At 42.6% G+C, this 24051-nt stretch overlaps 1 protein-coding gene across 1 annotated transcript in view; it reads right to left on the reverse strand.

Moving 5' to 3' along the window:
- fasn (fatty acid synthase) overlaps positions 1-24051 on the reverse strand; it is a 34273-nt gene that overhangs the window by 2022 nt on the left and 8200 nt on the right. The window contains 33 exon segments of the mRNA XM_030754641.1: positions 582-680; positions 2748-2959; positions 4029-4238; positions 4321-4512; positions 4672-4870; positions 4872-5067; positions 5148-5239; positions 5544-5695; positions 5812-6013; positions 6174-6397; positions 6676-6798; positions 7424-7543; positions 7770-7948; positions 8740-8890; positions 9039-9242; positions 10048-10202; positions 11363-11481; positions 11960-12127; positions 12277-12678; positions 12782-13107; positions 13386-13589; positions 13905-14084; positions 14204-14386; positions 16058-16135; positions 16620-16811; positions 16919-17094; positions 17223-17338; positions 17910-18113; positions 18341-18475; positions 19442-19536; positions 20002-20191; positions 20991-21178; positions 22021-22480. Coding sequence (XP_030610501.1) covers positions 582-680; positions 2748-2959; positions 4029-4238; positions 4321-4512; positions 4672-4870; positions 4872-5067; positions 5148-5239; positions 5544-5695; positions 5812-6013; positions 6174-6397; positions 6676-6798; positions 7424-7543; positions 7770-7948; positions 8740-8890; positions 9039-9242; positions 10048-10202; positions 11363-11481; positions 11960-12127; positions 12277-12678; positions 12782-13107; positions 13386-13589; positions 13905-14084; positions 14204-14386; positions 16058-16135; positions 16620-16811; positions 16919-17094; positions 17223-17338; positions 17910-18113; positions 18341-18475; positions 19442-19536; positions 20002-20191; positions 20991-21178; positions 22021-22480 — 6126 coding nt within the window.

Here is a 24051-nt window from a genome sequence, read left to right on the forward strand (position 1 = left end):
AACTTCAATTTGATCTGAATTTAGAAGCAGGAAATTAGAGCTAATCCAGGCCTTTAAGACATTCCTGCAGTTTAACTAACTGATGTGTGTCATCTGGTGTCATGCACAGATGAAGCTGGGCGTCATCTGCATAAATGAAAATGTGTGCAGTGCGTTCTAATACTGCCTAAGGGAAGCATAGCTGTGTAAGATAGCTGGATCAAGTGATGGCCTTCTAAGTAATGTTTTATTACAGCCACCTTAAATGGCTGTGGTATTTAGACCATTAAGAGATAGACTGATTATATTTAAAATTGAAGCATTAATTAAGGTTAAAAGAAAACTTGCCTTCCTAGAGCTCTGACTCTTTGTCAGCCTGGCTACAGTGCTGAAAGAAACCCGTGTTGTTCTTATTTTCTTCAATCAGTGATCAATAGTAATGTCATGTATTTTTGATTTGAAGGTTTTTTCAGAAGGAGCCGCAGTATCCAGAGATTCTTTGGTAAAACCTCCACGAGATTCAGTCTGAGAGACTGTGCTGCAATGGGTTGACTAATGGATATTTGTGGTGAATATGTGCATGTGTGTCTGAGGCTGTATACCTTATTGTATTCAATGCTAGTGAACTGCTGGATGAAGGCACACAAGGCTTCAGTTTCTGCCTCAGACTCATTGCCGGGTGTTAGCTTGGCTCTGTAGCTCTGGAAATAAAAAAAATAAATAAACACAGAGTTAAAGTGACATGATACTTGACACCTCAGTTATTTCTGAAAGCATCCTCTTCACATGCAGATAATGTGACGTATTCCAGTGTCAGCAGTGCACAGTAAAACCAGCACCTATTGTTCCAAGTCCTTTTAAGCTACCCTCAAGTTATGCTGTTTAAAGTGGATTAGTTAAATGTACAGTACAGTCCAAGAAATAACAAAATATAGGTTTTATTTAATACACCTCTCAGATGATTTAGGCACATTTAATGTGTTTGGTCTGACATATTGGGTACAGTATATAGAAATAAAACATACATCCCACATACACTGGAAAGGTTAGCAAATCATGGCTTAATGAACTTTTCATTCAAGAGGTTTTAGCTGTGTACCCTGGTGTACCCCACATTTTGCCCCAAGACAGGCTCCAGATTCTACCAGTGACTAAGACATTCATCAGCTGTGTGATTTCTTCCATCACAGGTCTACATGTTCTACATCCTAAGCATGAATTCTTTAACCAAATCCTCTTCATGTCAGGAAAAACTTCTCCACCTCAGTAACTCCTTCCCTACCTGGAGTGGGCATGCCACCTCTTTCCACAGGAGAGCCATGCCTCAGTGTGCAACAGAAACACATGGTAAATGGACTAGTTCTTATATAGCGTTTTTCTACTCTGAGCACTCATAGCACGTTTACATTTACCCCATTCACACCCATTCATACAAACACTTCCATCATTAACTAAGATAAGTGCTTTTTATTATCAAACATTAACACACATTCACACTCCAACGCTTGCGTAGGAGAGCAACTTGGGGTTAAGTATCTTGCCAAAGGATACATTGGCATACAGCCGGGAGTAGCCAGGAATCGAACCGCCGACCTTCCGATCAGTAGCTGATCTGCTCTATCTCCTGAGCCACAGCCACCCCCCACATCATCTGCAAAAAGCAGAGACAAGATCCTGGGACCACCTTAACTAGCGCGACACCCTGTGTCTCTAAGCTGTGCCTAGAAATTCTGTCCATAAAAGTTATGGACAGAATTGATGACAAAGCGCAGCCCTGATGGTGTCCCACACCCACCAGTGAAACGTCTGACTTAGTGAGAACAAATCAAACCAAGCTCTCACAACAACAGTTGTATGTAAGTAGACTGGTTGGCAAGCTTCCAATTACTAGCTTAGATATTATGACAAAATATGTTGTTTTTCCCAACAGTGAATGATGTAGCACTTTGGCAGCAGCTTCAAAGAACTATAAAGGTTTGCTCGCCAGCTTTCAATAAGAATATTGAATATTAAAAAGCTGTAACTGAAATCTTTACCAAATCTCTGCATCATTTATTTAAAAATAATCTTTTTTTGGACAGATTCTATTATTCTTATAAAAATACCTCATCAGTGACATCTGCACATCAACATCACCCACTGTGGTTATGAAGATTGCCAAACTCTCCACAGAGAGAAAAACTCAAAAACACCTAATGTTATTAATAATTTCAGGTTGCATGCTCAGGTTTTCTGTGCATGGTATCAGTTTGTGCAACAAATAGGATCAATCAGGATCACCTCAGACAGCTGAGGTGTCACAAAGTCACAGTTTTTCACTTGGAGACAACCTCTGTGTAACAAACGATTTATCAAATAACACAATTCCACAATCTCTTCCCAACAGTGAACATCCCTGCCAATTATCCAAACTCAAACTCTACAAACTGAAAACTCTACTAGGCCTCAGTTGAGAGAGAGAGAGAGAGAGAGAGGAGAGAGAGAGAGAGATGGAGAGAGAGAGAGAGAGAGAGAGAGAGAGAGAGAGAGAGAGAGAGAGAGAGAGAGAGAGAGAGAGAGAGAGAGAGAGAGAGTGTGTGTGTGTATGTGTATGTCCCCCCCCCCCAAAAAATATCTGCTTCATGCCCTATCACAGAGTAATTAATGCCTGTGGTTTCATCCAAAAATGTTGCCAAGTGCTCTGAGATGTAAATTGACAATTGGATTAAAACAAATATTTTGTGGATTCAGTCAATGGATGTGTGAGTGTACTGGCATTTTTCTCTAACCTGTGTATACGCCGCCACATATGAATGTGATCCATCAAAGAGAAACAGGTTCTCCACAGGCTGATTCTGGGTCTGCAGCTGAGAGCACATTTCAAATGCTACACAGGCACCAAAAGAATATCCAGCAATTCTATACGGCCCCTCTGGTTGGACTTGTGTAATACAGTTCACATAGTAGGCTGCCAGTGACTTTATGCTGTCCAGAGGAGCAGCTGGAAAGAAGACAGATGAGAAGAAATTAGTTTGACTGACTGACACAAACAGTTGTGAAATTCTAACACAAGCTGTCACAGTTCTGAAAATAAAAATCTTTGGACAATAAAATAAAGAGTAACCAGAATAATGGGAAGAGAAAAGCATAAAGGAGAGCAGCAGCTCGTGATCAAAGCATGCCACATCATCTGGCAAACATGGCAGCATACGGTATGGTACACGTGGCTGCCAGTGGAACCGAGCCACTAGTGTTTATTGATAATGTGACTGCTGATAGGGGCAGCAGGATGAACTGTAAAGTGTACGGGGCTATACTCTCTGCTCAGATCAGACAGAGCTTCACAGTGTAAATAGATAATGACCCAAAGCAGACTGCAAAAGCAACCCCAGAGATCCTCAAGGCAAAGAAATGGGATATTCTTCAGTGGCCAAGTCGGTCACCTGATCTCAACCCAGCAGAGCAGCTTTTCCATTATTAAATACAACATTGAATGCAGAGAGACTCACAAACAAGCAGCAACTGAAGGTGGCTGCAGTAAAGGTCTAGAGGAGTAACAACACTTGGTGATGTCCATGGATTCCAGACTTCAGGCAATCAAGTATTAAAAAGAGTATTTATATTAAATTGATGTTAGTGCGTCCCATTAATTTGAACTTTAAGAATTACAGCAATTTTTCTACACAGTCCCCCATTTTCAAAGAGTTCATGCAAACGTTTTTGTTAATTAAACCCCTTTTTTGTGTTGCACTGTGGTGGTGTACAGAGGCAAAACTACAAAAACTGTCTTTCTCCTAAATGTATGTACAGTACAAAATCTGGACATGTACTTATTTGACATGTAGTATGGGAGCATAGTCCATCCAACACTGACTTTTGAGCTCATTACAACTGTACAGACTGTTTTTCTGTATTTACTGTATTTCCATGTATGTTTGCACGTTTCAATAAATCTCTGCACCATTTTCCTCACAAAATATAAAGTGACAGGTAGCTCAAGACTTTTGCACAGCACTGTATACATATTTTTTTAATGCACCAAAACAAATGTTTCTACAAGCATAACGTACCTTTTGTGCACTGCAAACCATAGCAAGGCACGCTAAGTTTAGAAGCAAGTGTCTTAAAGGCTGCAATGGAGCCCTCAATGGGATGGACCAGGAACAACGGCCCCTCCTGGTTCTTCACCTCGTTGAGTGGCATCACAGTGGGGCTGCTGGGGTTGACTAATAGCTTGCTCAGATCAGACTCCAACACAGCGCGAACGCCATCCCTCTTAGCTGTAGTGTGGGGAGATTATAGACAGTTAGATATGGTATAGACATAAAACAGATTCAGATCCTGAGCAGCTCTTCACGCTACCATTTGATCCTTCTGGCTTGCTACTGGCCAGCTCTCGCAGCTTGTTAATGGTGAGCTGGCGGATATCCCTCATGGCCATGACAATGTCATAATCACGCTCCAGAGTCTGGCGAACCTCCACACCCATCAAAGAGTCCAGACCCAAGTCAGCCAAAGAGCTGTCAGCATTCAGACTGCTCACATCCCGCACACCTGTGAGTGACAGGACGTCAGTTCTGAGTTTAGTGATGGAAAAAAAAAAAGGAAAACAAACAAAGAACAACAAAAACCTTTGATTTATCCAAAAAGATTCCCTAAATGAAAGAGAGACTTTTTTCAAACTATGCTAGTTTTGTATAACTTGACTCTTACCGAGAATGTTAGCTACAGCATCCACCAAGTCTTTCCGGCTTCCTGCTTCAGTCTTTACTACTGTCCTCTCTGCCAGTACAAAGCTAGACATCACCGGGTGCTGCTGGCACAGGAAGAAGTCGAGCACTTCCATGCAGGATGTGATTCTCTGCGGTAGGGTGCCACCAATCACAACGTCATTACCACCCATGGTCTCTAGAAACTACCCCAACATCACCAATGGCACCCCACTGGACCGCAAGTGCAGGCAGGCCATCGTAGTGGCGCTTTTCACACACACGCTCCATTGCTGAGTTGGCGTAACCATAGTTACTTTGGCCTGCATTGCCACGGCCGCAGCTGACTGAAGAGAAGGCCACAAAATAACGGAGCTCTGGACACAGTTTTCTTGTTACTCTGAAGAGGGAATGGAAAGATCCAGAAATCAGCTCATGACAGCTCAGTGACGCCCAAGGAGGAGTCCGTTTTTGTCTTACCTGTCCAGGTTGATGGTGCCATCATTTTTAGGTTTGTTAACATCGAGGAAAAGCTGAGGAGTCAAATTCTCCAACATACCATCTTTCAACACCTAAAATATAAAAAAAAACCCCAAACACCAAATAACATACCAATATTAAACATCAATAAATGATCAGTTTAAATGTCAACATTAGCATTAGCTTAGCTTGTGTTAGTATCTGTTAAATGACAAATTACACTGAAGGGTTCACGTGATCAGCATTGTTCTTTTTTGTTTTCTTGTAGTAAATAATTTGTAGCTGCAAATACTGACAGTGAGGCCAACATCACAGACTGTCAGACAGCGAGGCAGCTGGTGCAATTTTCTCTGAGAAGCATGGAGTTATTTTATAAAAGAAAAATGGGAAGCTGACCATGGCTAGGTGAAAGACACCACCCACTGGACCCATGGCACAGGCCTCAGCAATCAGTCGCTCTGTTCCTTCCAGTGTGCTGACATCATTGGTCGACACAAACACCTGCACACCCTGATTCTGCCATTCACGCACACGCTTCGCCTGGTAACCTGAGAAGAGTTAAGAAAGTAAAGCTGTAAAATCAGTTACACACAAGCTTTGTGTGTCGTGATTTAAAGCTCTTTCACTAATGTACACAATCAGGCCTTGTGTCATTGTGCCTTACCATTCCTGATGCCTGATCTGGAAGTCAGCACCAGTTTGCGGGCTCCTCTCTCTATTAGCCATTGAGCAAGCTCCAGACCAAACCCCCCCAGCCCTCCAGTGATAATGTAGGAGTGGGACGCAGGGCAGAAGGTGCGACAGATAGCTGGAAGAGACAGAGGGGAAGCAGGCTGGACAGCAGCCCCTTTTTCCTCACTACGGACCTATGAGGAAAAAAAAGGCCAGTAAGAAGATGTGTGCAGTTTGCAGTCACAGTAACATAACAATTATATGAACTACATTTAGAGTTGGTTGGTTTATTACAAACATTATGACACTTCACTGACACTTTATCAAATATCAGAGGCTGAAGAGGAAACCCACCTTTAGGAGGACCTTTCCAATGTGCTTGCCCTGAGCCATGTATCTGAATGCTTGCTCCACTTGGTCCTTCTCATACACCGTGGTCTTTAGAGGCTGAACTACTCCTTCCACGATGCCCTCCTTGAGCAACTGGGACACTTCTTCCCACTCTTGGTTGCCCTCTTCAAAGAGGGCATCCAGCAGGATGCCATGGAATGCCACATTCTTTAGGAATAAAGCCATACCTGCAGAGATCACAACAACACGACAACTATCATGGCAGCATTTATTTGAGCTGCCCCCTTAAATTCAATTACTTCAGTAATCATTTAAGAAAACCCAGAGTTTTGTCAGCCACATAACACTTTTGTTAGCTGCATTAATATATACGATAAACCCAAACAACCCAGCCCTGGATAAGCAGAAGAAAATGGATGGATGGAAAAATATATGTTCTACTGCTGAAAGTAACTGACACTGGCTCAGTTACTGTAAGCCTGATTCTGTGACGCCTTCTACTGACCCAGTGGGGTGTTGTTGGAAAGGTCATATTTGCCGATCTCCAGGAATCGTCCGTGTCGAGCAAGGCAGCGAATACTAGCCTGCAGCTTCTCCTCAGCCAGAGAATTCAGCACCACATCCACCCCTGAAACACACACACACACACACACACACACACACACCTGCACGTCACATACAGCAACTGTATAACATATTACAAAGTTAAAGTATAAGTAAGTGGAAATGTGGTCAACAAGTGTTATTTGCTGAATTAAAAAACATATAGTATATGTACTGTATTCCATACTGTGTTTTAAAATCCTTATTTTTGAATCTCACAGAGAGTTAATACAGAAGGCTGGCATTTCTCCTTCCATTTGCTTAATCAACAAAGGTTAATTTAGAATTACCAATTAACCTAACGAGCATGTCTTTGGATTTTAGCAGGAAACCCGCACTGGCACAAGATGCAAATTTCACAAACAATTTTACAAGTTTAAGCCCAGAACCTTCTAAATAGTACCATGAACCACTGTCATAAACACACCAGAAGCTCTTTTGGAAGAATCACCTTCCATCCCTCCAGAGAATTAATGTCAAGGTGAACTGAAGGTGTCCTGGCAAAAACTGGTAATCCAAAACCTTGATTTGAGATTCTATGACAATTTAATTAATTTTATTTTCATTTGTCACCTGTATGTATAGAAAAAAACAAATCTGAATCCTAGTATATTAAAAGCAGCTAAACACTCCAATTGGAAGGGTTTGACCTTTGCCCTGTGTGTGGAGCAGAATGTGCCGTTCAAAGGAGGTGTCTCTGGAGTTGGCGAAAGATTCTGCTGATAGCTGAGGGAACCTCTTCTGCAGGTAGGTCTGCTTCTCTGTGGAGCCTAGTGAGACCCACACACAAAAGTTAAGGTTAAAAAGACGGTATTTCTGATTATATCGCTGCAGTTTCTCATTAGTGTGGGACACCTGATGAGAAAAACGCATTTATTAAAAAAGAAAGTGGCTGATTTTTGAAGCAGCAGGAAGCTTTTACATCCAAAATGAATGAGTAGTAATATCAGTTCATTTTTGTTACTCTGAGTTTGTGCGTGAGTGTTAAATACTAACCGACGGTGGTAAAGACTCTGCACTTCTTGCTGAGTGCTATGGCGATGGCAGCCTGGCCCACGCCTCCTGACCCTGAGTGGATGAGCACAGTCTCTCCAGGTCGTAACCTGCCACGCACTACTAGAGAGTAATACGCAGTGGCGTAAACCACTGGCACAGAGGCTGCTTGCTCCAGTGTCCTGTAAACACACACATACACCATGGATGATGGATGCTTCCACTGAAGACTGCCGCTTGGCCTCTGGGTTGTACCCAGAGATCCAGCTTGCATCAGTGAAGCCACTTGTCATTGGGTTAAATGATGTGTGTGAAATGGTGAAACTAGGAGTGGTTCAAACTGGACTTTTAGGGAGCTTCAGTACTTGTTTAGTACCTTTCTATCCAATTTGAACAGATTCTCTCTCTCTCACACACACACACACACACTTCTATCTGTACCTAAACACTTATCTAGCATTCACACACACCCTCACGCTCTGATGGCTGCATGGGGGCAACTCAGATTCAGCATCTTTCCCACGACATGCAGACTAGAGGAGCTGGAGATAACCGGCTCTACTACATGAGTCACAGCCGCCCCTGATTATTAAACACAGCTGTGTAATGCCGACTTTTTGAAATGTGAATGAGGAATGAGGAAAAGAGTGGAGCTGTCAAGGCTAACTAGCTTTAGTGCTAGCAGTGTGGCTCAGGGAGCTATGATGACAAATGCTGACAATCACCTGGGAATGAATAGATCTTAAGAAACTGGCACCACTGCAGCCTCTGGCCTAGCTTATTGGTTCATTTAGTCAGTTAGTTAATTAGTAACTATTTCTATCACCAGAGCATCTATGAAGGTCTGGAGATGTACAATAATAATAAAAAAAACAGAAGTCTTTTATTGATTCATTCTAACAGTTTCTTGATTTAAATCTACAAATTAAACACACATAAATATATCAGTATATCTGAAAAAAGCGACACTGACCAGCTGTGGGGAACCTCCCAAAGGAACCTTCTGTCAGCATCCACGACTGTCGCCAGGCCTTTAGCAGGCAACAGCCCCATCACACGACAACCACTTGGATCACGACCAGAGAACTCCATACCCAACATGCACTGCTTCAAAGCCTGGTCCCCTTCGCAATCAATAACAAACACAAAAAGTTAGCCATGAATTAACGTGCAATATGACCACATTTAATTCCATTTTCTCATAGTTACACAAACAAGATACGAAGAATCAAGAGAGACTAACATGTTGTGTATATTCTACACACACTCTACCTGGTATAGCATCTGGTGGCAGTTTGCCAGTCGCCAGCATTATATCCCTGAAGTTGAGCGAGCTGTAGTAGACGTGGCACAACTGTACATTAGGGCTATTGGCCACAAAGTGGCGAAGTGGGGAAGCAATCCAGCGCAGAGAAGACAGGTCACCTCGGGTCAGTACATTGACGTAAGCAGCCTCCGTCAACGCTTCATTTAGATCTGACAACAAACAGAAATGCCTCAGTGAGCACATAAGCCATGGACAAAAATCTAAAAGAGAAAATACTGTCTGATACGATCTCTGCTGAATTTAAAAATGTTAAACACGCTTTCCAAACCTTCTTAAGGTGTTACTTTAATGCCTTTAGGGATCTGTAAGACTGCACAACTCAGTGATTCATGCATTTACTTATGCAGGAATCTTAAACCAGAAAAGGAAAATGAAAGAACATAAAACATTTAGGGTGCCTATAACCTGACATCTGTCAGTGCTTTTTGCAAAGCATAACACAGCCACACAGGAGTGCTGCAACATTCTTGTACCATATAGTACAAAATAGGTTTCCATATTTTCCATTTTAATTTTGCAAAAATACAGTTTCATCAGTCTTCATAATGCAAAATATTGCAGCTGAAGTGTTTTAAAATGCAACTGTATTCAGAGTGGTAAGAACTACCTGCATTTATGTAGACATTCACCATAAAATACGTTTTATGTTGCTGATCTCATTCACATTAAATATGTCCTTCAACATTTTGGACAGATGTACAGGAAGCTTTACCCAACTGCAATCAGGAGTAACCAAAAAAAGACTCCAATCAATTAAACCAGACTGAAGTTAATGAGAAGGGCCACTTTGACTATTGAGTTTTCACATTTTTTAAAATATATTTTAGCAAGAAGCTGGTCTGCAGGTTTATTTATTCTTGTGCTTTTCTGTGCTTACATGATGATTACATCTGATCAGCTAATGTGGAAAACACGTGAGTGTAATATGAGTCAAAGTAAACAATATTTTCATACCACGAGAGATGAGCTGGTGTCTGAAGGTGCCCCAGCGTCCGTCCCTGAACACATTCATGACCAGATCTCTCTCCAGCACTGACTCGATGGACTTATGGCCGTGCTGCAGGTTGGGTGTTGCTGAAGACTCATTTAGATTGGACACAAATACACAGCTGGTGACACGGCGAGACAAACCAGGGAAAAAGGGGAGGGGGCACAAGAAGATTATGACGTGAAGGATGGTGAGAACTGTGTGATGTTGGAGATACTGTAATGCACAAATAATATAACATCTACAACACTTATGACCGAAAGTGTTGAACCAGGATTGACTGATGAAAGTTCCCATTATCCTGATCGTCCATGACACCCACAGACTAACTGCTCTCTGACCACCATATTTCCTTCAACCACATGCAGAGCATCACAATGTGGAGCAGCTACTTATTAAATATTAAACATAACATGTTCCGTTATCATCTTAGTTTGAATTTGATGGCAGCAAACATTTCCCACTCTGTAGCATCCTGTCTTAACAACAGTCCTGGGTCTTCTTTGTTTCATGATGCTCCAGATGTTCTCAGCTGGTGAAAGGTCTGGACTGTAGGCAGGCCAGTTCAGCATCTGGACTCTTCTACTACATCATGATGCTGTTGGAATAGCTGCAGTATGTGGGTGAGCATCATCCCGCTGAAATATGCAAGTTCCCTGGAAAAGATGTCTGGATAGGAGCACATGTTCTAAAATCTGTATATACCACTGATGGAGCTTTCCAGATGTGCAAGCTGCCAATTCCACAGGCACCCCCACACCAGCCTTTTCTTTACTTTGAGACATGTTGCTGCCATCACAGTCAAAATGAGCTCATATTTTTCATGAAATAGTAAAATGCCTCAGTTTAAAACATTTAATGTTTTTGACGTTCTATTGCGAATAAAATGAGATTTGCAACTAGTTTTGCAACTAGTTCTTGCCTGTACTGCACACATTTATTTTTCAGCATCAATGTAAGACAGGATGTTTCTAATTTTGAAAATTCTGGATTCATATTGAAACCATGTTCCTTGATTTTCTGGGGCCGGATACGATAACCTTCAGTTTTGTCTGAATATAGAAGTCATGCAGACTGTCTTTCAGATATATCTGTAGTTTTAACTAGTTGATTTAAGCCATTTGGCTTAATACAGAAATATAAGCAGCTACGATCAGCAATAGAAATGCATCTTTCAGTAGTGCTGTTTCTGTAATATGATACACACTGAAGCCTGACTGAAACCCTTCCAATAAACACAGAAACTTCAAAATCACAGATAAGCCTTAAGTTTTGTCTTACCGTATCCGGTTGCCACCTGGCTCTTGCCGTAGACAGTTGACCATTCCCACAATCCCACAGTGTGCCTGAGAAGCAGTCAACCACACTGGATGGTCTGATGACTCCGACATCATTTCCTGCTGCAGATCACAGCGACACACTGTTATACCACTCAAGGGCTGGTTTTTAATACATACACACACAAATTTTCCATACTTTTTGCTAACATTTTACATTACACTGTAAGAGAGCGATTCAGCAAGCTTACTGACCTTAAGTGCCCTGTTTGTTAGAAGGTTAGAAGGTTTTGCATTATGAGCAAATCAAACGGAAAATCATTTGGTCTGCTTTAACAGAGTCTAGTAATATCAACTTGAAATAGTAACTTTAGTTATCAACCAAGTTCAAGTTATCTAGTGCCTCAATTGAGGCACTAGATAACTTGGTCAAAAACAAAATAACTGGTCAAAAACAAAATAAAAAACTGGACACACTAAAACAAATGTGAATATTATAGTTAGCCCATCCAAGAATCCATCCAGGTTCTGTCGACCTGTTTCATTCAAATGCTTTAAAGACTGTCAGTTTCAACAGTATCTGCACACAAATGGTACCAACCTTGAGTGTTTCCACCCAGTTATAGTCTTTGCTGTCCACGGGCAGGAAAACGGGCTGTTTGCCCAGAGACTGATGACGACGACAAAGAAAGAGGGCGGAGCCATAAACAGACTTCCTGACAGCCACCAGGTTCAGAGAGGCCTCTGAGAACACTTTCTCCCACTCAGCCTGGCAATGAAAGCAAAAATATGAACAAAAATCACCTTATAGCATGTTACAGCTCACCTGAATGAGAATAGGATTCAAATATAATAATTACATTTTGAGCCTGAAGCTTTAAAGGAAAAAAAAAAAGATTGGATTTTGCTTCCACTGACCTGTGTGAGGAGTCCTTGCTGACTGTTGCTCTGAACAGTGCTGGAAAGGAAGGAAACAGTCTCCCCCAGAGTCTCTCCCTTTAGCAGAGTGTGGAGGAGAACAAACCCATGATGTTTGGCTCCAGATACCAGATTTGCTACCAGCAGCCTGGGGTCTGTCTTTAGTGGACCCCATGCATGGTTACACAGCACCAAGTCTGCACTCGAACTCATGTCTCCAACACCTGGGCCTGTCAAAGGGTTCCACTGAACTGAAGCAACACCAAGCTCCTCAAAGGTAGCCTGATGGGGGGACAAAAGATCCAGATCGGTAGCTGTTGCGGTGTATTCTACTTGTAGCATGGGTTGGATGTTGAGGAGGGGCACGACGTGAGAGAAGAGCTGGCCATCGTTTGAGAGAGCCTGGCAGGAGTCAGAGAGATGAAAACGATTAGAGACTGTAAATATACTGATGCTATAACAGTCATAATTCAGCCATTCAAATCTGCTGCTTTTTTAGGGTTACCTCCAACACTTTGATCTTGCCAGGCGTACTGTTTTCCACTGTGATATCGAGGCAATGTCTGAGAGCGCTGTCGTTTAGCAGACCCTGTAACAGATTGTCTTTCAGAAGACACACCCGCTCCTTCTCCACCACCTGCTCCAGCTCAGAATGGAGGTTCCCATTGAGCTCCAGGCCACAGAGCAGCGTTAGCAGCCGTACCAGGCTGGGCTCAGCGGGCTCAGCAGGCTCACCATTAGAAATAGTTTCATCTGACCCCCCCTTTAGCCCAGGGACAGAGAGCCTGACACCATGAGGGGCCAACTTTTGCTGCAGTCGGTAGATTAAACCTAGATAACGAGGAGAGAAAAACAAACACAGATATAGAGGACGGAAAAGAGAAGGCGGACTTCTACACATCTTGCTGATTTTTAGACGCTATCTCATTACAAAAAATCAATTTGCTTTCGATTTGTTTTATAAAGCCACTAAGTGTGTAAGTAAAGAAGACGAGTGATTATAACAATGCTTCAAGTGGTCATTAAAACTACAAAAGTGCTAATATACCAAAGACATTACACCCCCTTCTAAAGATACACTACAAAGATGATGGAGGGCTTATCTGTACCTTTGCAAAGCCTCAGCTGCTCTGCAAGCTTCCCATTGGTTGAAAGGCACTCCGTCTCCACATAGGGAACAAACAAGAACTCCTCCAGGGTAGGGGGACTGTGCTGCTGCTGCCGGCGGGGGGCGACTGTGGCATGCAGACCACAGATCTTGACTCCACCCGCGATGATGTTGTCAAGGTGACGGTTCACATGGACATCAACAGCTGTGGGAATCAAAGAGATGTTCTGCTGAAAAGCTCAAAACATGGAGCAAAAACACAGAGCCAAGAAACGGATATGAAATTCTTTCTGGATCTCGTATCTTTCTGTTGTAATTCAGTACCAGTTAATATGTTCTTGTTTTCCATCTACAAAAGGATAATTCTTTGCTTAAAGACCATGTATTGCTGCATTTTTAGGATATAAAATTCACCTTACAAACCACTGTGCTGCATTAAACATAATGATTAGGAAGAAAACACGAGTCCCTATTGTTTCATATTACATGCATATTGCATAAATGAACGAGTAAAACACACCTTGCTTTCCTTCAGTGTACTCGAAGACTTTTTCGAGGTGTACAGCTGGATCAATGCACACTGAGCGGATTCTGGTTGGCAAACGCAAACTACCACCCGGCAGCCCCACTACAATCATCTGCAGCATGGTGTCCAGAAATGTCACCCAGTTTCCCGTCCATTCCAGCTTCCCACTGTCTGCTAAGAAGAACCAGATTACAGAGGCCAGTCAGAAAAATAATGCTTCAGATTACTACACACGATAGATTTTAAATATACACACACACAAAAAACTTTCAAAGTAACAAACATACTGTTACCTGTTGTGTTTGACTCCAAAATCCCCTGAAAGGTCTTCCCATAGTCATAACCTCGCAGTCGGAGCTCTTTGTAGATCTCTTGTGCCTTAAGCTTCTTTGAGGGGTCAGTGATGGAGGCAGCTTGCCGACTTATCTCACTATGGAACGACTCGAGGGCTGCATCCTCCAGAATGCTCACCTTACCTGAAAACAATTTGTGGAATGAGAGACAGATTCACAGGAACAGAGTCTTCAGACCCTTACTCATTTACTGTCTAAGCGCAAATGTAAGAAAAACAAACTTGTATACTGTGCTTGACGCTGACCCTAAGAATACACCAGCTGGTTGCCTGTGACACCAGAGTTTTGTTCCATTCTTCATATTGCTTCAAATCACCAGGGGAGCATTTCAGAAGCACAGCCTGAAGTCATTTTACAGTTTTCTCTTCACCAAATTCATGTAGTGTTCATCAAAAGTCAAGCAGTGCCATTCTGAATGACACTTTGGCTCATACCGACATGATAACATCACACAGTTGCTGCAGATCTGTTGGCTGCACATCCGTGACGCCAATCTCCCGTTCCACCACATTCCAAAGGTGCTCTATCAGACTGAGACCTGGTAACTGTGGAGGCCATTTGACTACAGTGAACTCACTGTCATGTTCAAGAAACCAGCTTGAGATGATTTGATCCTGCTGGTAGATGGACATGGTCAGCAACAGCACCTCAGGAAGGCTGTGGCATTTAAATCATATTCAGTTGGTACTAAGTAGCACAAAGTGTGCCAAGACAACATCCCCCACACCATCACACCCACAGCCTGAACTGTGGATACAAGGTGGGATGGATCGATGCTTTCATGTTGTTTACACTAAATTCTGACCCTAATATCCGGACACCGCAGCAGAAATTGAGACTCATCAGACCAGGAAAAAACAAACAAAAAAAAATTTCCAGTCTTCTGTCGTTCAGTTTTGGTGAGCCTGTGTAAACTGTAGCCACCTTTTCCTTTTCTTAGCTGACAGGAGCGGCAACCGCTGTGGTCTTCTGCTGCTGTAGCATCCGCTTCAAGGTTCAACATGTTGCACTTTCAGAGATGCTCTTCTTGGTTGTAATGAATAGCTACATGAGTTCTTGTCATCTTCCTTTCTGCTCGAAGCAGCTGCTGCTTCTTACCAGGCACTTTCTCTTTTTTCGGACCATCTTCTGTAAACTTGAGAGATGGTTTATGTTGAATGGTCCAAAAAAATGGAAAAATCCCAGCAGATCAGCAGTTTCAGAAACACTCAAACCAGCCCGTCTGGCACCATATCTACATATCTAAATTCACTGACTTGCTGTTATGTGACTGGCTGATCAGATATCAGTGTTAACCCTTTTACGCCGAATGCATCGGCCGTGGCACAACATACTTCAAAAGTGCCACCATTCACGGACTTCCGGTAACAAATACCGTAATACCCCTATATCGCTGTGATGTGCAATTTCTGGGCTTTCAGGTACCGTTTGCATTTTTTTCAATAGGACAAATGGTTGCAGAGTTACGATAAAAAGCCAGCTGATCAACATTCCTTTGATCAGCCGACTACGCGCTGATATGCCATGTCTCAATCAGCTGTTCCCCGCTATTGAGGTCAAGTAACGGGCACTTCAGCTGCGATGGCCTGCTGTTAAAGGGTTAAATAAAAATACATATTTGAAAAAATTAAAAAAAAAAAAAAAAAACTTTCTTTGCATGTTGTGTATGTTTGATCTTCAATTACAAAATCAGCTTTAAATGATTGACAAACTTTAGGCTTTTTATTGGAAGGCCTGTCTGAAATCAAACTGTTCGTAAATCGCTGTCTTCTTCTGAAATGTACAAATACCTACCACTGACAGCGAGGTTTCCATTCTCTGAAACCTCAAACATTCTGGTGACGGGCATGAGACGCACCTCTAACTGGACACCTGCGAAGAAAAGACAGCAAACAGCTTAATCTACATCAATAACAACAACCAGAACAATGAAGCTTAAATCTTACAGCGCGTATCAGAAACAGGGTTACAAAGTGTATAACAACACAAAATAATTCACAAAAAAAAAATAATAAGATTTGCATGTCAATTTAAAACAAACCATGAACAACTCAAATGTAATATGAAAAACAAATAAAAAACAGTTTGACTCCATAGTTCAGATTAAACTGACAAGAGCACCACTGAGCAGGTGTTTTGGATTCATTGACTTTCCTATAACTACCCTTTGACCCCTGACATTCACACACAACCACACTCTGATCAACGTATCGGGAGCAAGTTGGGGTTCAGCATTTTGCCCAAAAATGCATTGACACACAGTGTGGAGCAGCCAGAAATCAAACTACCAACATCCTGAGTCACAGCCATCAAACATCATCAGAACCCCACTGCTCCGCCATGCTGCTATACTCACTAGTGTTTGACAGGATGGTCGCCCTGTGCATAGTCACATCCTCAAAGGTTACAGCTGTGGAATCCATGACAACCCCTAGACTTCTCACCAAGGTACGCCAGGCCAGCACCAGGTAACCAGTCGCTGGGTAGAGGACACGCCCATCGATGCTATGTCCAATAAGATAGTGGTCTGCAGACTCTGGGTTTATGTCTGTTGTTGGTCAAAGATGAGTTAGACACCATAGAAATAATTAATCAATTCCTAATAAATAATTAATTATTTATTTGTTATTATTATGATACAAGTGGACTTCTTACCAATGTTATAGATGATCGCAGAACTGGATCCTCCTGAGCCAGACAGAAAATCTTCAGCCTTTGGGATATCCCACGTCTGGCTATGGTCCCACTGCACTAAGGGGGAGATCATTGGAGTACCAGCTGGCACAGGGTAGTTCACACCTGGGCACAGGCCATTGCCATCCACATTGATGCTACAGAGGTGCATTAAAAGAATCATGTGAGTGAGTGGGAAAAGGGGAGAGGAGGACAGCAGCTGTCACTACAAAGACTTCGTGCAGCATAGGTCACTAAATGAAACCTGAGTGAGGCACTAACTCACCCATTCATGAAGATTTTTCCAATATTTGAGAGGAAAAACTCGAGGTTGTTGGCGTGGCCTCTCTTCATCAAGGGGATGACCGAACATGTGGGCTTCAGGCTACGCTTGAGGATGGCCTGTGGGGAAAAAAATGCACCACTGAATATATACAGAAAAAATAAATACAAAAGTCATAACAGTGACCATACTGTTTTAAAACAATGATTCTTCATCCCAAGAATTTTCTTCGATGGCACCACCTGCAGGCCGTGCACATTTAATTGCTCCATTCAACGTTCAGGAGTTTTATATTGGCAACTGTTTTTGCTGAAGTTCAGTTAGAGATAACTCTGAACAGCTTATTGGCAAATATTATAAAATTTTAAAAATTCAACAGTTTATCAACTTTCATTTTCAGAACAGAAATGATGAAAAGTGAAGTCTGTGACTGCATGCTGGTTAACATCCGTATGCAACACATGAGATAACATCGGATATTCTGTGAGGATGGTTTCCTTTTTTAATTCAATTTTAAATACATTTTATATTTATAAGCAATGGCTGGCAGACAGAAACTGAACTCTAGGTCTAGATATTTGCTGGCTATAGCCCTTAAACTTTTCAGCTGCACTCAGAGGCTAAGTGGTTCAGTGGCACTGAACAGCACTGAACAGCACTGAACAGTACTGAACAGTACTCTCAGCATACCTGCAGCAGAGCATGAGGTGCTATTTCCACCACCACGGCGTTTTCGGGCACCAGACTCAGGCCCTCCTGGAACAGCACGGGGCTCACGAGGTTGTTGACATGGTATTCAGCTGAGCTGTACAGAGCCAAAGGAGAGTCCCACTCAGACTGAGGGATGCTGGTGCTCACCCAGCGTGACGAGCGCTTCTGTGGCTCCTTGATCACCTACAATGACATGACGAGTTTATTAATAAACTGCACAAAAACAACTAGTCTGCATAAATTAGTTCCTATAGTTACACTGATGATACAAATATTGTGAATTCCTAGTAAGTTTAGCAAAGAATAACAGAAGTTGTAGCAGCCAAAGCCCTGATTCTGCTGAAATGAGAATATAGTGAGGCAGCAGCTGTGACTGCTGCACGCACCTCAAACGCAGCAGGGCAACGTACCTTCTTCAGAGCTGCGAGCAGGGCTGGAGCGATGGAGGCCATGTAGTAGGAGTGGAAAGCGACCCCGGCACTGCGCACCTCCTTTGCAAACACTCCTTGCTCTTTTAACTTGGATACAAATGCACTGACTGCTTCCTGAAAGGTCAGACATACCACAGCTGTTAAAACATGGCTCTGCATCGAGGAAAGAAGTCAGCAGAGGTGCTGTTACTCTGTTCAACATCACTTTATTTTTACATAGCTCAAAGCATCATCATGGTATCATTCACAGAGTTCCTTCAATGCTTGTTAACCAGCTGTTGGTCAATTACTGTGCTTTTCTTACTAGTTGTCATTCCAGCTGCTGTCCAGTATTTTAAAAATGTCTTAATATTTAGCCATATTTTAGCCATCTAAACTGCAGGTGTGGGACTGAACCTTAAAGTCCACCTGTTTCTAGTAGTGTGATAACAATGCATTGAGTCAGATCCAAACCTCCTGCATCACATCCAGTTTCAAAACACCAAGATGGTGTTGGCGAAACACTCAGATAATAACAGGACTTCATGAAGCAGTGAGTGGCACACTGCCGGCGATCAGAGCGAAGCAGCAGCGCTGCTGAAAGTGACCGACAGCAGACTGTTCCCAGTGCTGCATTTTATTACAGAAGCTGAAACATGTCTGAGATTAAAGGACCGTCTAAGATAAATCCTATTAACCTGATACATTACAGCTTGTTCATGTTATACACATGCAAGTTAGTTCATCGGCCAAGCTGCCAATTCTTAAACCCTACACATATTTATTAGCAAGCACTACATGCATTTCTATCACTGTCCAGTGACAGAGATTTATCCATTCAGCTGAATGTACCTAAAAATTAAGTTATTGCATTTTGCCATCACTCAAAATAAATGAGTGAATTAAATGCTGCTTACAAAGTCAAGAGGAGTTTTGGACATCAAAAAATAGCTAGCACCGCTACTTCTAGGAACAATTTCCAAATTGTGCAAAAATAAATCTTTCAGCCTTAAAGCAGCTTGAGCTGTCAGACTGTGTGAAATTTAAGCTTTAAATGGAATTTAAATAAAAGACAAATAAGTAACCAAGAAACTGTGTGACCTGAGGACCGGAGATGGTGACTGTGTCCTCAGCATTGTGGCAGGCTGGAACCACTCCCTGAGGACACTGAGCTATACACTCCTGCCAGGTCAGCCCTGCAACACAGACAGCACAAAGGCAACAAAAAACAAAGAAGCATGCATTCATTAGAATAAGTATAAGAGCTTTTAGTCCTCTCTTATCAAAAAGCACTGCCAGAAGCTTTTTAACAGCCACCTTTAAATCTCACATGTTCTGTAGCGACTGGGAGAGTCAGAACTGGACCACTCAAGGAAAGTCAAAGACTTGTTCCAAAACCTATCAGGCTCTTTCCAGGCTGTGTGCCTTGGTTTACTGCTGAACTAACTGTTGAAAGGTGAACAGCTGCCCTAACAGAGCAGATTTGTCTCAAATACTCCACCGTATCAGGCTGCATTCAGTCTCCCTTCAACTCTCTTGTGATCCATGTTGCTGAGAAGCGCCCGTCCAAAGTATGATGCTACAGGCATGTTTGTGCAGCTAAATATTTATTTTTGTTTCTTCCAGGCTCCTCCTGGAAGAATAAATGCAGTCTCACTTACCAACTGCAGCCATGCCACCTGGGGGAAGTTTGGCCTCCTTAATGCAACGGCCTCTCCAGTAGGCAGCCAGGATGGCCTCACTGTGACTGAGGGACCCGTCAGCATAGCCGCAGGCCAGCTCTCCCACTGAGTGTCCTACGATGCCATCGGGCTGCAGACCCAGCTTGGTGAGCAGATCAATCTGAGCGATCTGCCGGGAGATGAAGCACAGAGCAAGCAGAGACATGAGGATTTGTGATTACTCTTTTTTGCCTTGTTTGGTTAACTCACTGCATGTTGCACTAGTACTTTGCCTTAACAGCATATAGTGACCTGGGCATAGCCAAAGGTTACATGTATACAGCCGAGCGTTTCATTCCAACAGTTCTGGAGTCAAATCGGCACTCTCTCTCTCTCTCCCTCTCCTGGTGAGGTGGGGAATATGAACCCGCTTCTTGTTTGCAGTATTCAGGGCTATCAGTTGACCAGCAGCTTTATTTCTATGCATAAACATTCATGAGGAAATTTGCATCAAACATTTATGGTTGGATGGGGTGTTTACAGGTGAGATTCAAGAAGAATCAGGACATGTTTAATATCTAAATATGAGTCTGTAAATCCCAAAACATTGGCCAGTGTTTTGGGAACAGAGTGCACTTTAGCAGGGTTGAGATGGGCAAAATGTCAGTGCTCCGAACCCTAAATGCTTCAGGAATGGGCTTATACGCTCGCCTCAGGTATGGCTTGCCTGAGTTTTGTCACGAGGGTCTCAGCAGCTTTCCTGGACTTCATATGTTCAGTCAGTCAACATTCAGCTTCAAAACCCGACTACAATTTGTGCCACAGTAAAGGGTGACTATGTGCGTGAGGCTGCAGGAAATACATTGAGAAGGCCTAGAAGCCAGACCAGTGAGGTCAAAATATTTAGAGCGCCACAAAAGAAAAGCTCTTCACTAAAAGTGCACATTAAAAATGATTTCACTTTGCCCTTGAACACAGCAATACTGTACCTGTACAGCAGCAAGACCAACAAAGGCATGAACAGTGTCTTCAAAAGTGCCGTCCTCAGCCTCCATGAGCAGACGAGACACGACCAGGCCGGTCTCCTCCAGCGCTGAATCTGACCGCAGAATGGAGTCTCTGAAGTCTGGCAGCTGCATAAGACTACGACCCATGCCTGCCCACTGTGTTCCCATACCTGTTAACACAATAAATTGTCATCCATCTTAATGTAGCAATGTGTCTACATTTAGTGAACAGTTCAAAATTAAATGTGTTTTCACTGAAAAAGCCTGGACTGCTTTCACTGTGTCCACTTCTGCAAAAACTGAGCAGCGTGTTATTAGCTGCTGGGGACACCTGCTGCACATAGACTTTCAGTTTTTTAAAACATGGGGTGTATATGTGTTCATTTTTATATAGACTTGATTCAGATTCAGAAATTAAATTAAATTAAAATAAAACACCAGTACTGTATTTCATTTTTTCCAGGCCTGCTGGTGGATGCTCAGCAGCAGCACTGAGTCTCATTACTAATGTTCCACAAACCTTGTTTCATATTGCTGTGCTGCGTCCATAAGCTGAAGACCACAATCCTAACACTAAAATAGGCATTGCCACTAGAAAGAGAGATTCCACAACACATCTGCTCTGTAAATGGCCTGAACATACTGTGCAATTAGTACAGCCGTGGGGGTGAGATGCATTATATTGCCAAAAGTATTCACGCACTCACCCATCCAAATTCAATTCACTTCAGTTCAATTTTTATTTATATAGCGCCAAATGACGACAGTCACCTCAAGGTGTTAAACGTCATATTACACTTAAATTATAGTGTAGCTTTGTTATTCTGCAGTGGATTGAATTTCCTTTATACTCTCGTTCCACCATTAATCCAATCATCAATTTCAAAATCTGCCAGCTTTCTAAAAACTGTAACTATCTTTCTATAATTTATAGAAGTAATAAATGCAAACAATTATGATTTGAACTGAAATCTCTTTTGAATTTTCTTTTTGATCATGTATAATCACTCACCTGAACAAATGTACCAAAGTTGTCTGGCAGCGGCCTGCGCCTGCTGCACTTCCACGACGTCACTCTGAGCGCCAATCAGAGCGTAGCCTCGGTATGGCATGCTGGCAGTGGGGATTCCTGACACTTCATTCAGCAGAGACAGGAATGTGTCATCTGTACTGTGTTCCTTCCCCTTCTGAAGTATGGAGTTCACTGCGGTCTCCGTGCGCCCACAGGCCTGAAGCACCCTGGGAAGCCTCCCGGGCAAAGCTGAGGCAGTCGTTTTCTCAGCAGGACGAAGGATGACATGAACATTTGAACCTCCAAATCCAAAAGAGTTGATCCCTACAATCCCTCCTCGAGTGGGAATGGGCCGGTCAACGACTTGAACCCGACCATCAGTGAGGGCGGGAATGTCAGGGTTAGGATTATTGAAATGCAAGTTGGGGGCCCAGACTCCTCGTTCCAAAGAAAGTAACACCTACATGTCAGATAAAATACATGACCAAGAGTTTAATAATGATTACTTAAAAATTACTAAAATTTTAAGTCATAGTTATAAAAACATTCAAAAGAGCATGTGAGGGAACTAGGGAAGGGTTTCATGTGGAGGGACTCAAGGCTCTATACTTGGCCCTCTTCTCTTCTCGCTGTACCTACTTCCCATTGGATTAATTCTCAGAAGACACGACATTACATTACATTTTTATGCTGATGACTGTCAAACTTATGTGGCACTGAAGCAGGAAAATGCATATTCTGCAAACCAACTCTTGCAGAGCATTGGAGATACACTATATTGCCAAAAGTGACTCAGCTGCAAAGTGGTGAACCATGTAAAATGACAGAGTGGGGTCAGAGGACCCCGAGGCTCATAGCACGCAGAGGTCGCCAACTTTCAATTGCTAGAGACCTCCAAATTTCATGTGGCCTTCAGATTAGCTCAAGAACAATGCATGGAAAGCTTCATGGAGTGGGTTTTGATGGCTGAAGAGCTGCATCCAAGCCTTACATCACCAAGCGCAATGTAAAGCATTGGATGCAGTGGTGTAAAGCACACTGCCACTGTACTCTAGAGCAGTACAGACGTGTTCTCTGGAGAAACGAATCACACTTCTCGCTCTCTCTCTCTCTCTGTCTGACCTCACAAATGCACTTATGGAAGAATGGTCAAAAAGTCATACAAACACACTCCTAAACCTTGTGGAAAAATTGTTTTCTGCCCAAAGAGAAATCAAGGAGCAAAGTTGAGTCTAAGGGTGTTTTCCACCTGCAGTGTGTGGCCCATTTAAATCAAACTCTGGTTGGTTTGTGCAGTTGTAAACATGGTAATCACACCTGGGTGTGGACCAAAACAGCCACACGGAGACCCCTTTGATTCTGAACACAACCTGGCCCAACTACCTGCTGTATGTTGCAAGTTTGAGCTAAATATCTTCCTATAAGCAGATGTGCTTTGCATTCTGGGATGCGGCAGGATACTGTAGAAGTGCAAAGGTCAGTACGGGCTAGCAACTAGCTGCGAAATGAGGCCAGAGCACAGCACCTTCTTCCTGTATTTGCTTTTGTTGCTACTGCCCCGGACATATCCAGCCAATAAGTGAACTGAACATTGCAGTTTGCTTAGAGTTCACTTGGATTTTTATTTGTACGATAAGAAACCAAAGCACAAGTTTACAAACTCATCAAATGATTTGGACCAGTTTAAATGAACTACAGGTGTGAAGATGCTCTGAGAATCTATATTTGTTACTGATGCTCATCAGAGCAAAACCATCACAGACACTGACCTTTAGACCGTGCTGACAGCAAACCACACAGTTTCTTTCTTATTGTGTTTACTGCTCACTGACTTTCAGAAGTGTTCCTTCCACTACATGCTTTTATGCGTTTTAGAGGCAGTATTAATTAAAAGACTGAAGATCATAGCCATTCAATCTTGGTTTTTGATATTGTTTCTTGCATTCAGATTCTCTTAATAATGACAATGAACTCAATTCAGTTCATGGAGTACTGCTGAGCTAGCTTCTTTCTCTGCTTTTACCTTTAAAT

Source organism: Archocentrus centrarchus, chromosome 19 (assembly GCF_007364275.1).
Source record: "Archocentrus centrarchus isolate MPI-CPG fArcCen1 chromosome 19, fArcCen1, whole genome shotgun sequence".
NCBI classification, from domain to species: domain Eukaryota; kingdom Metazoa; phylum Chordata; class Actinopteri; order Cichliformes; family Cichlidae; genus Archocentrus; species Archocentrus centrarchus.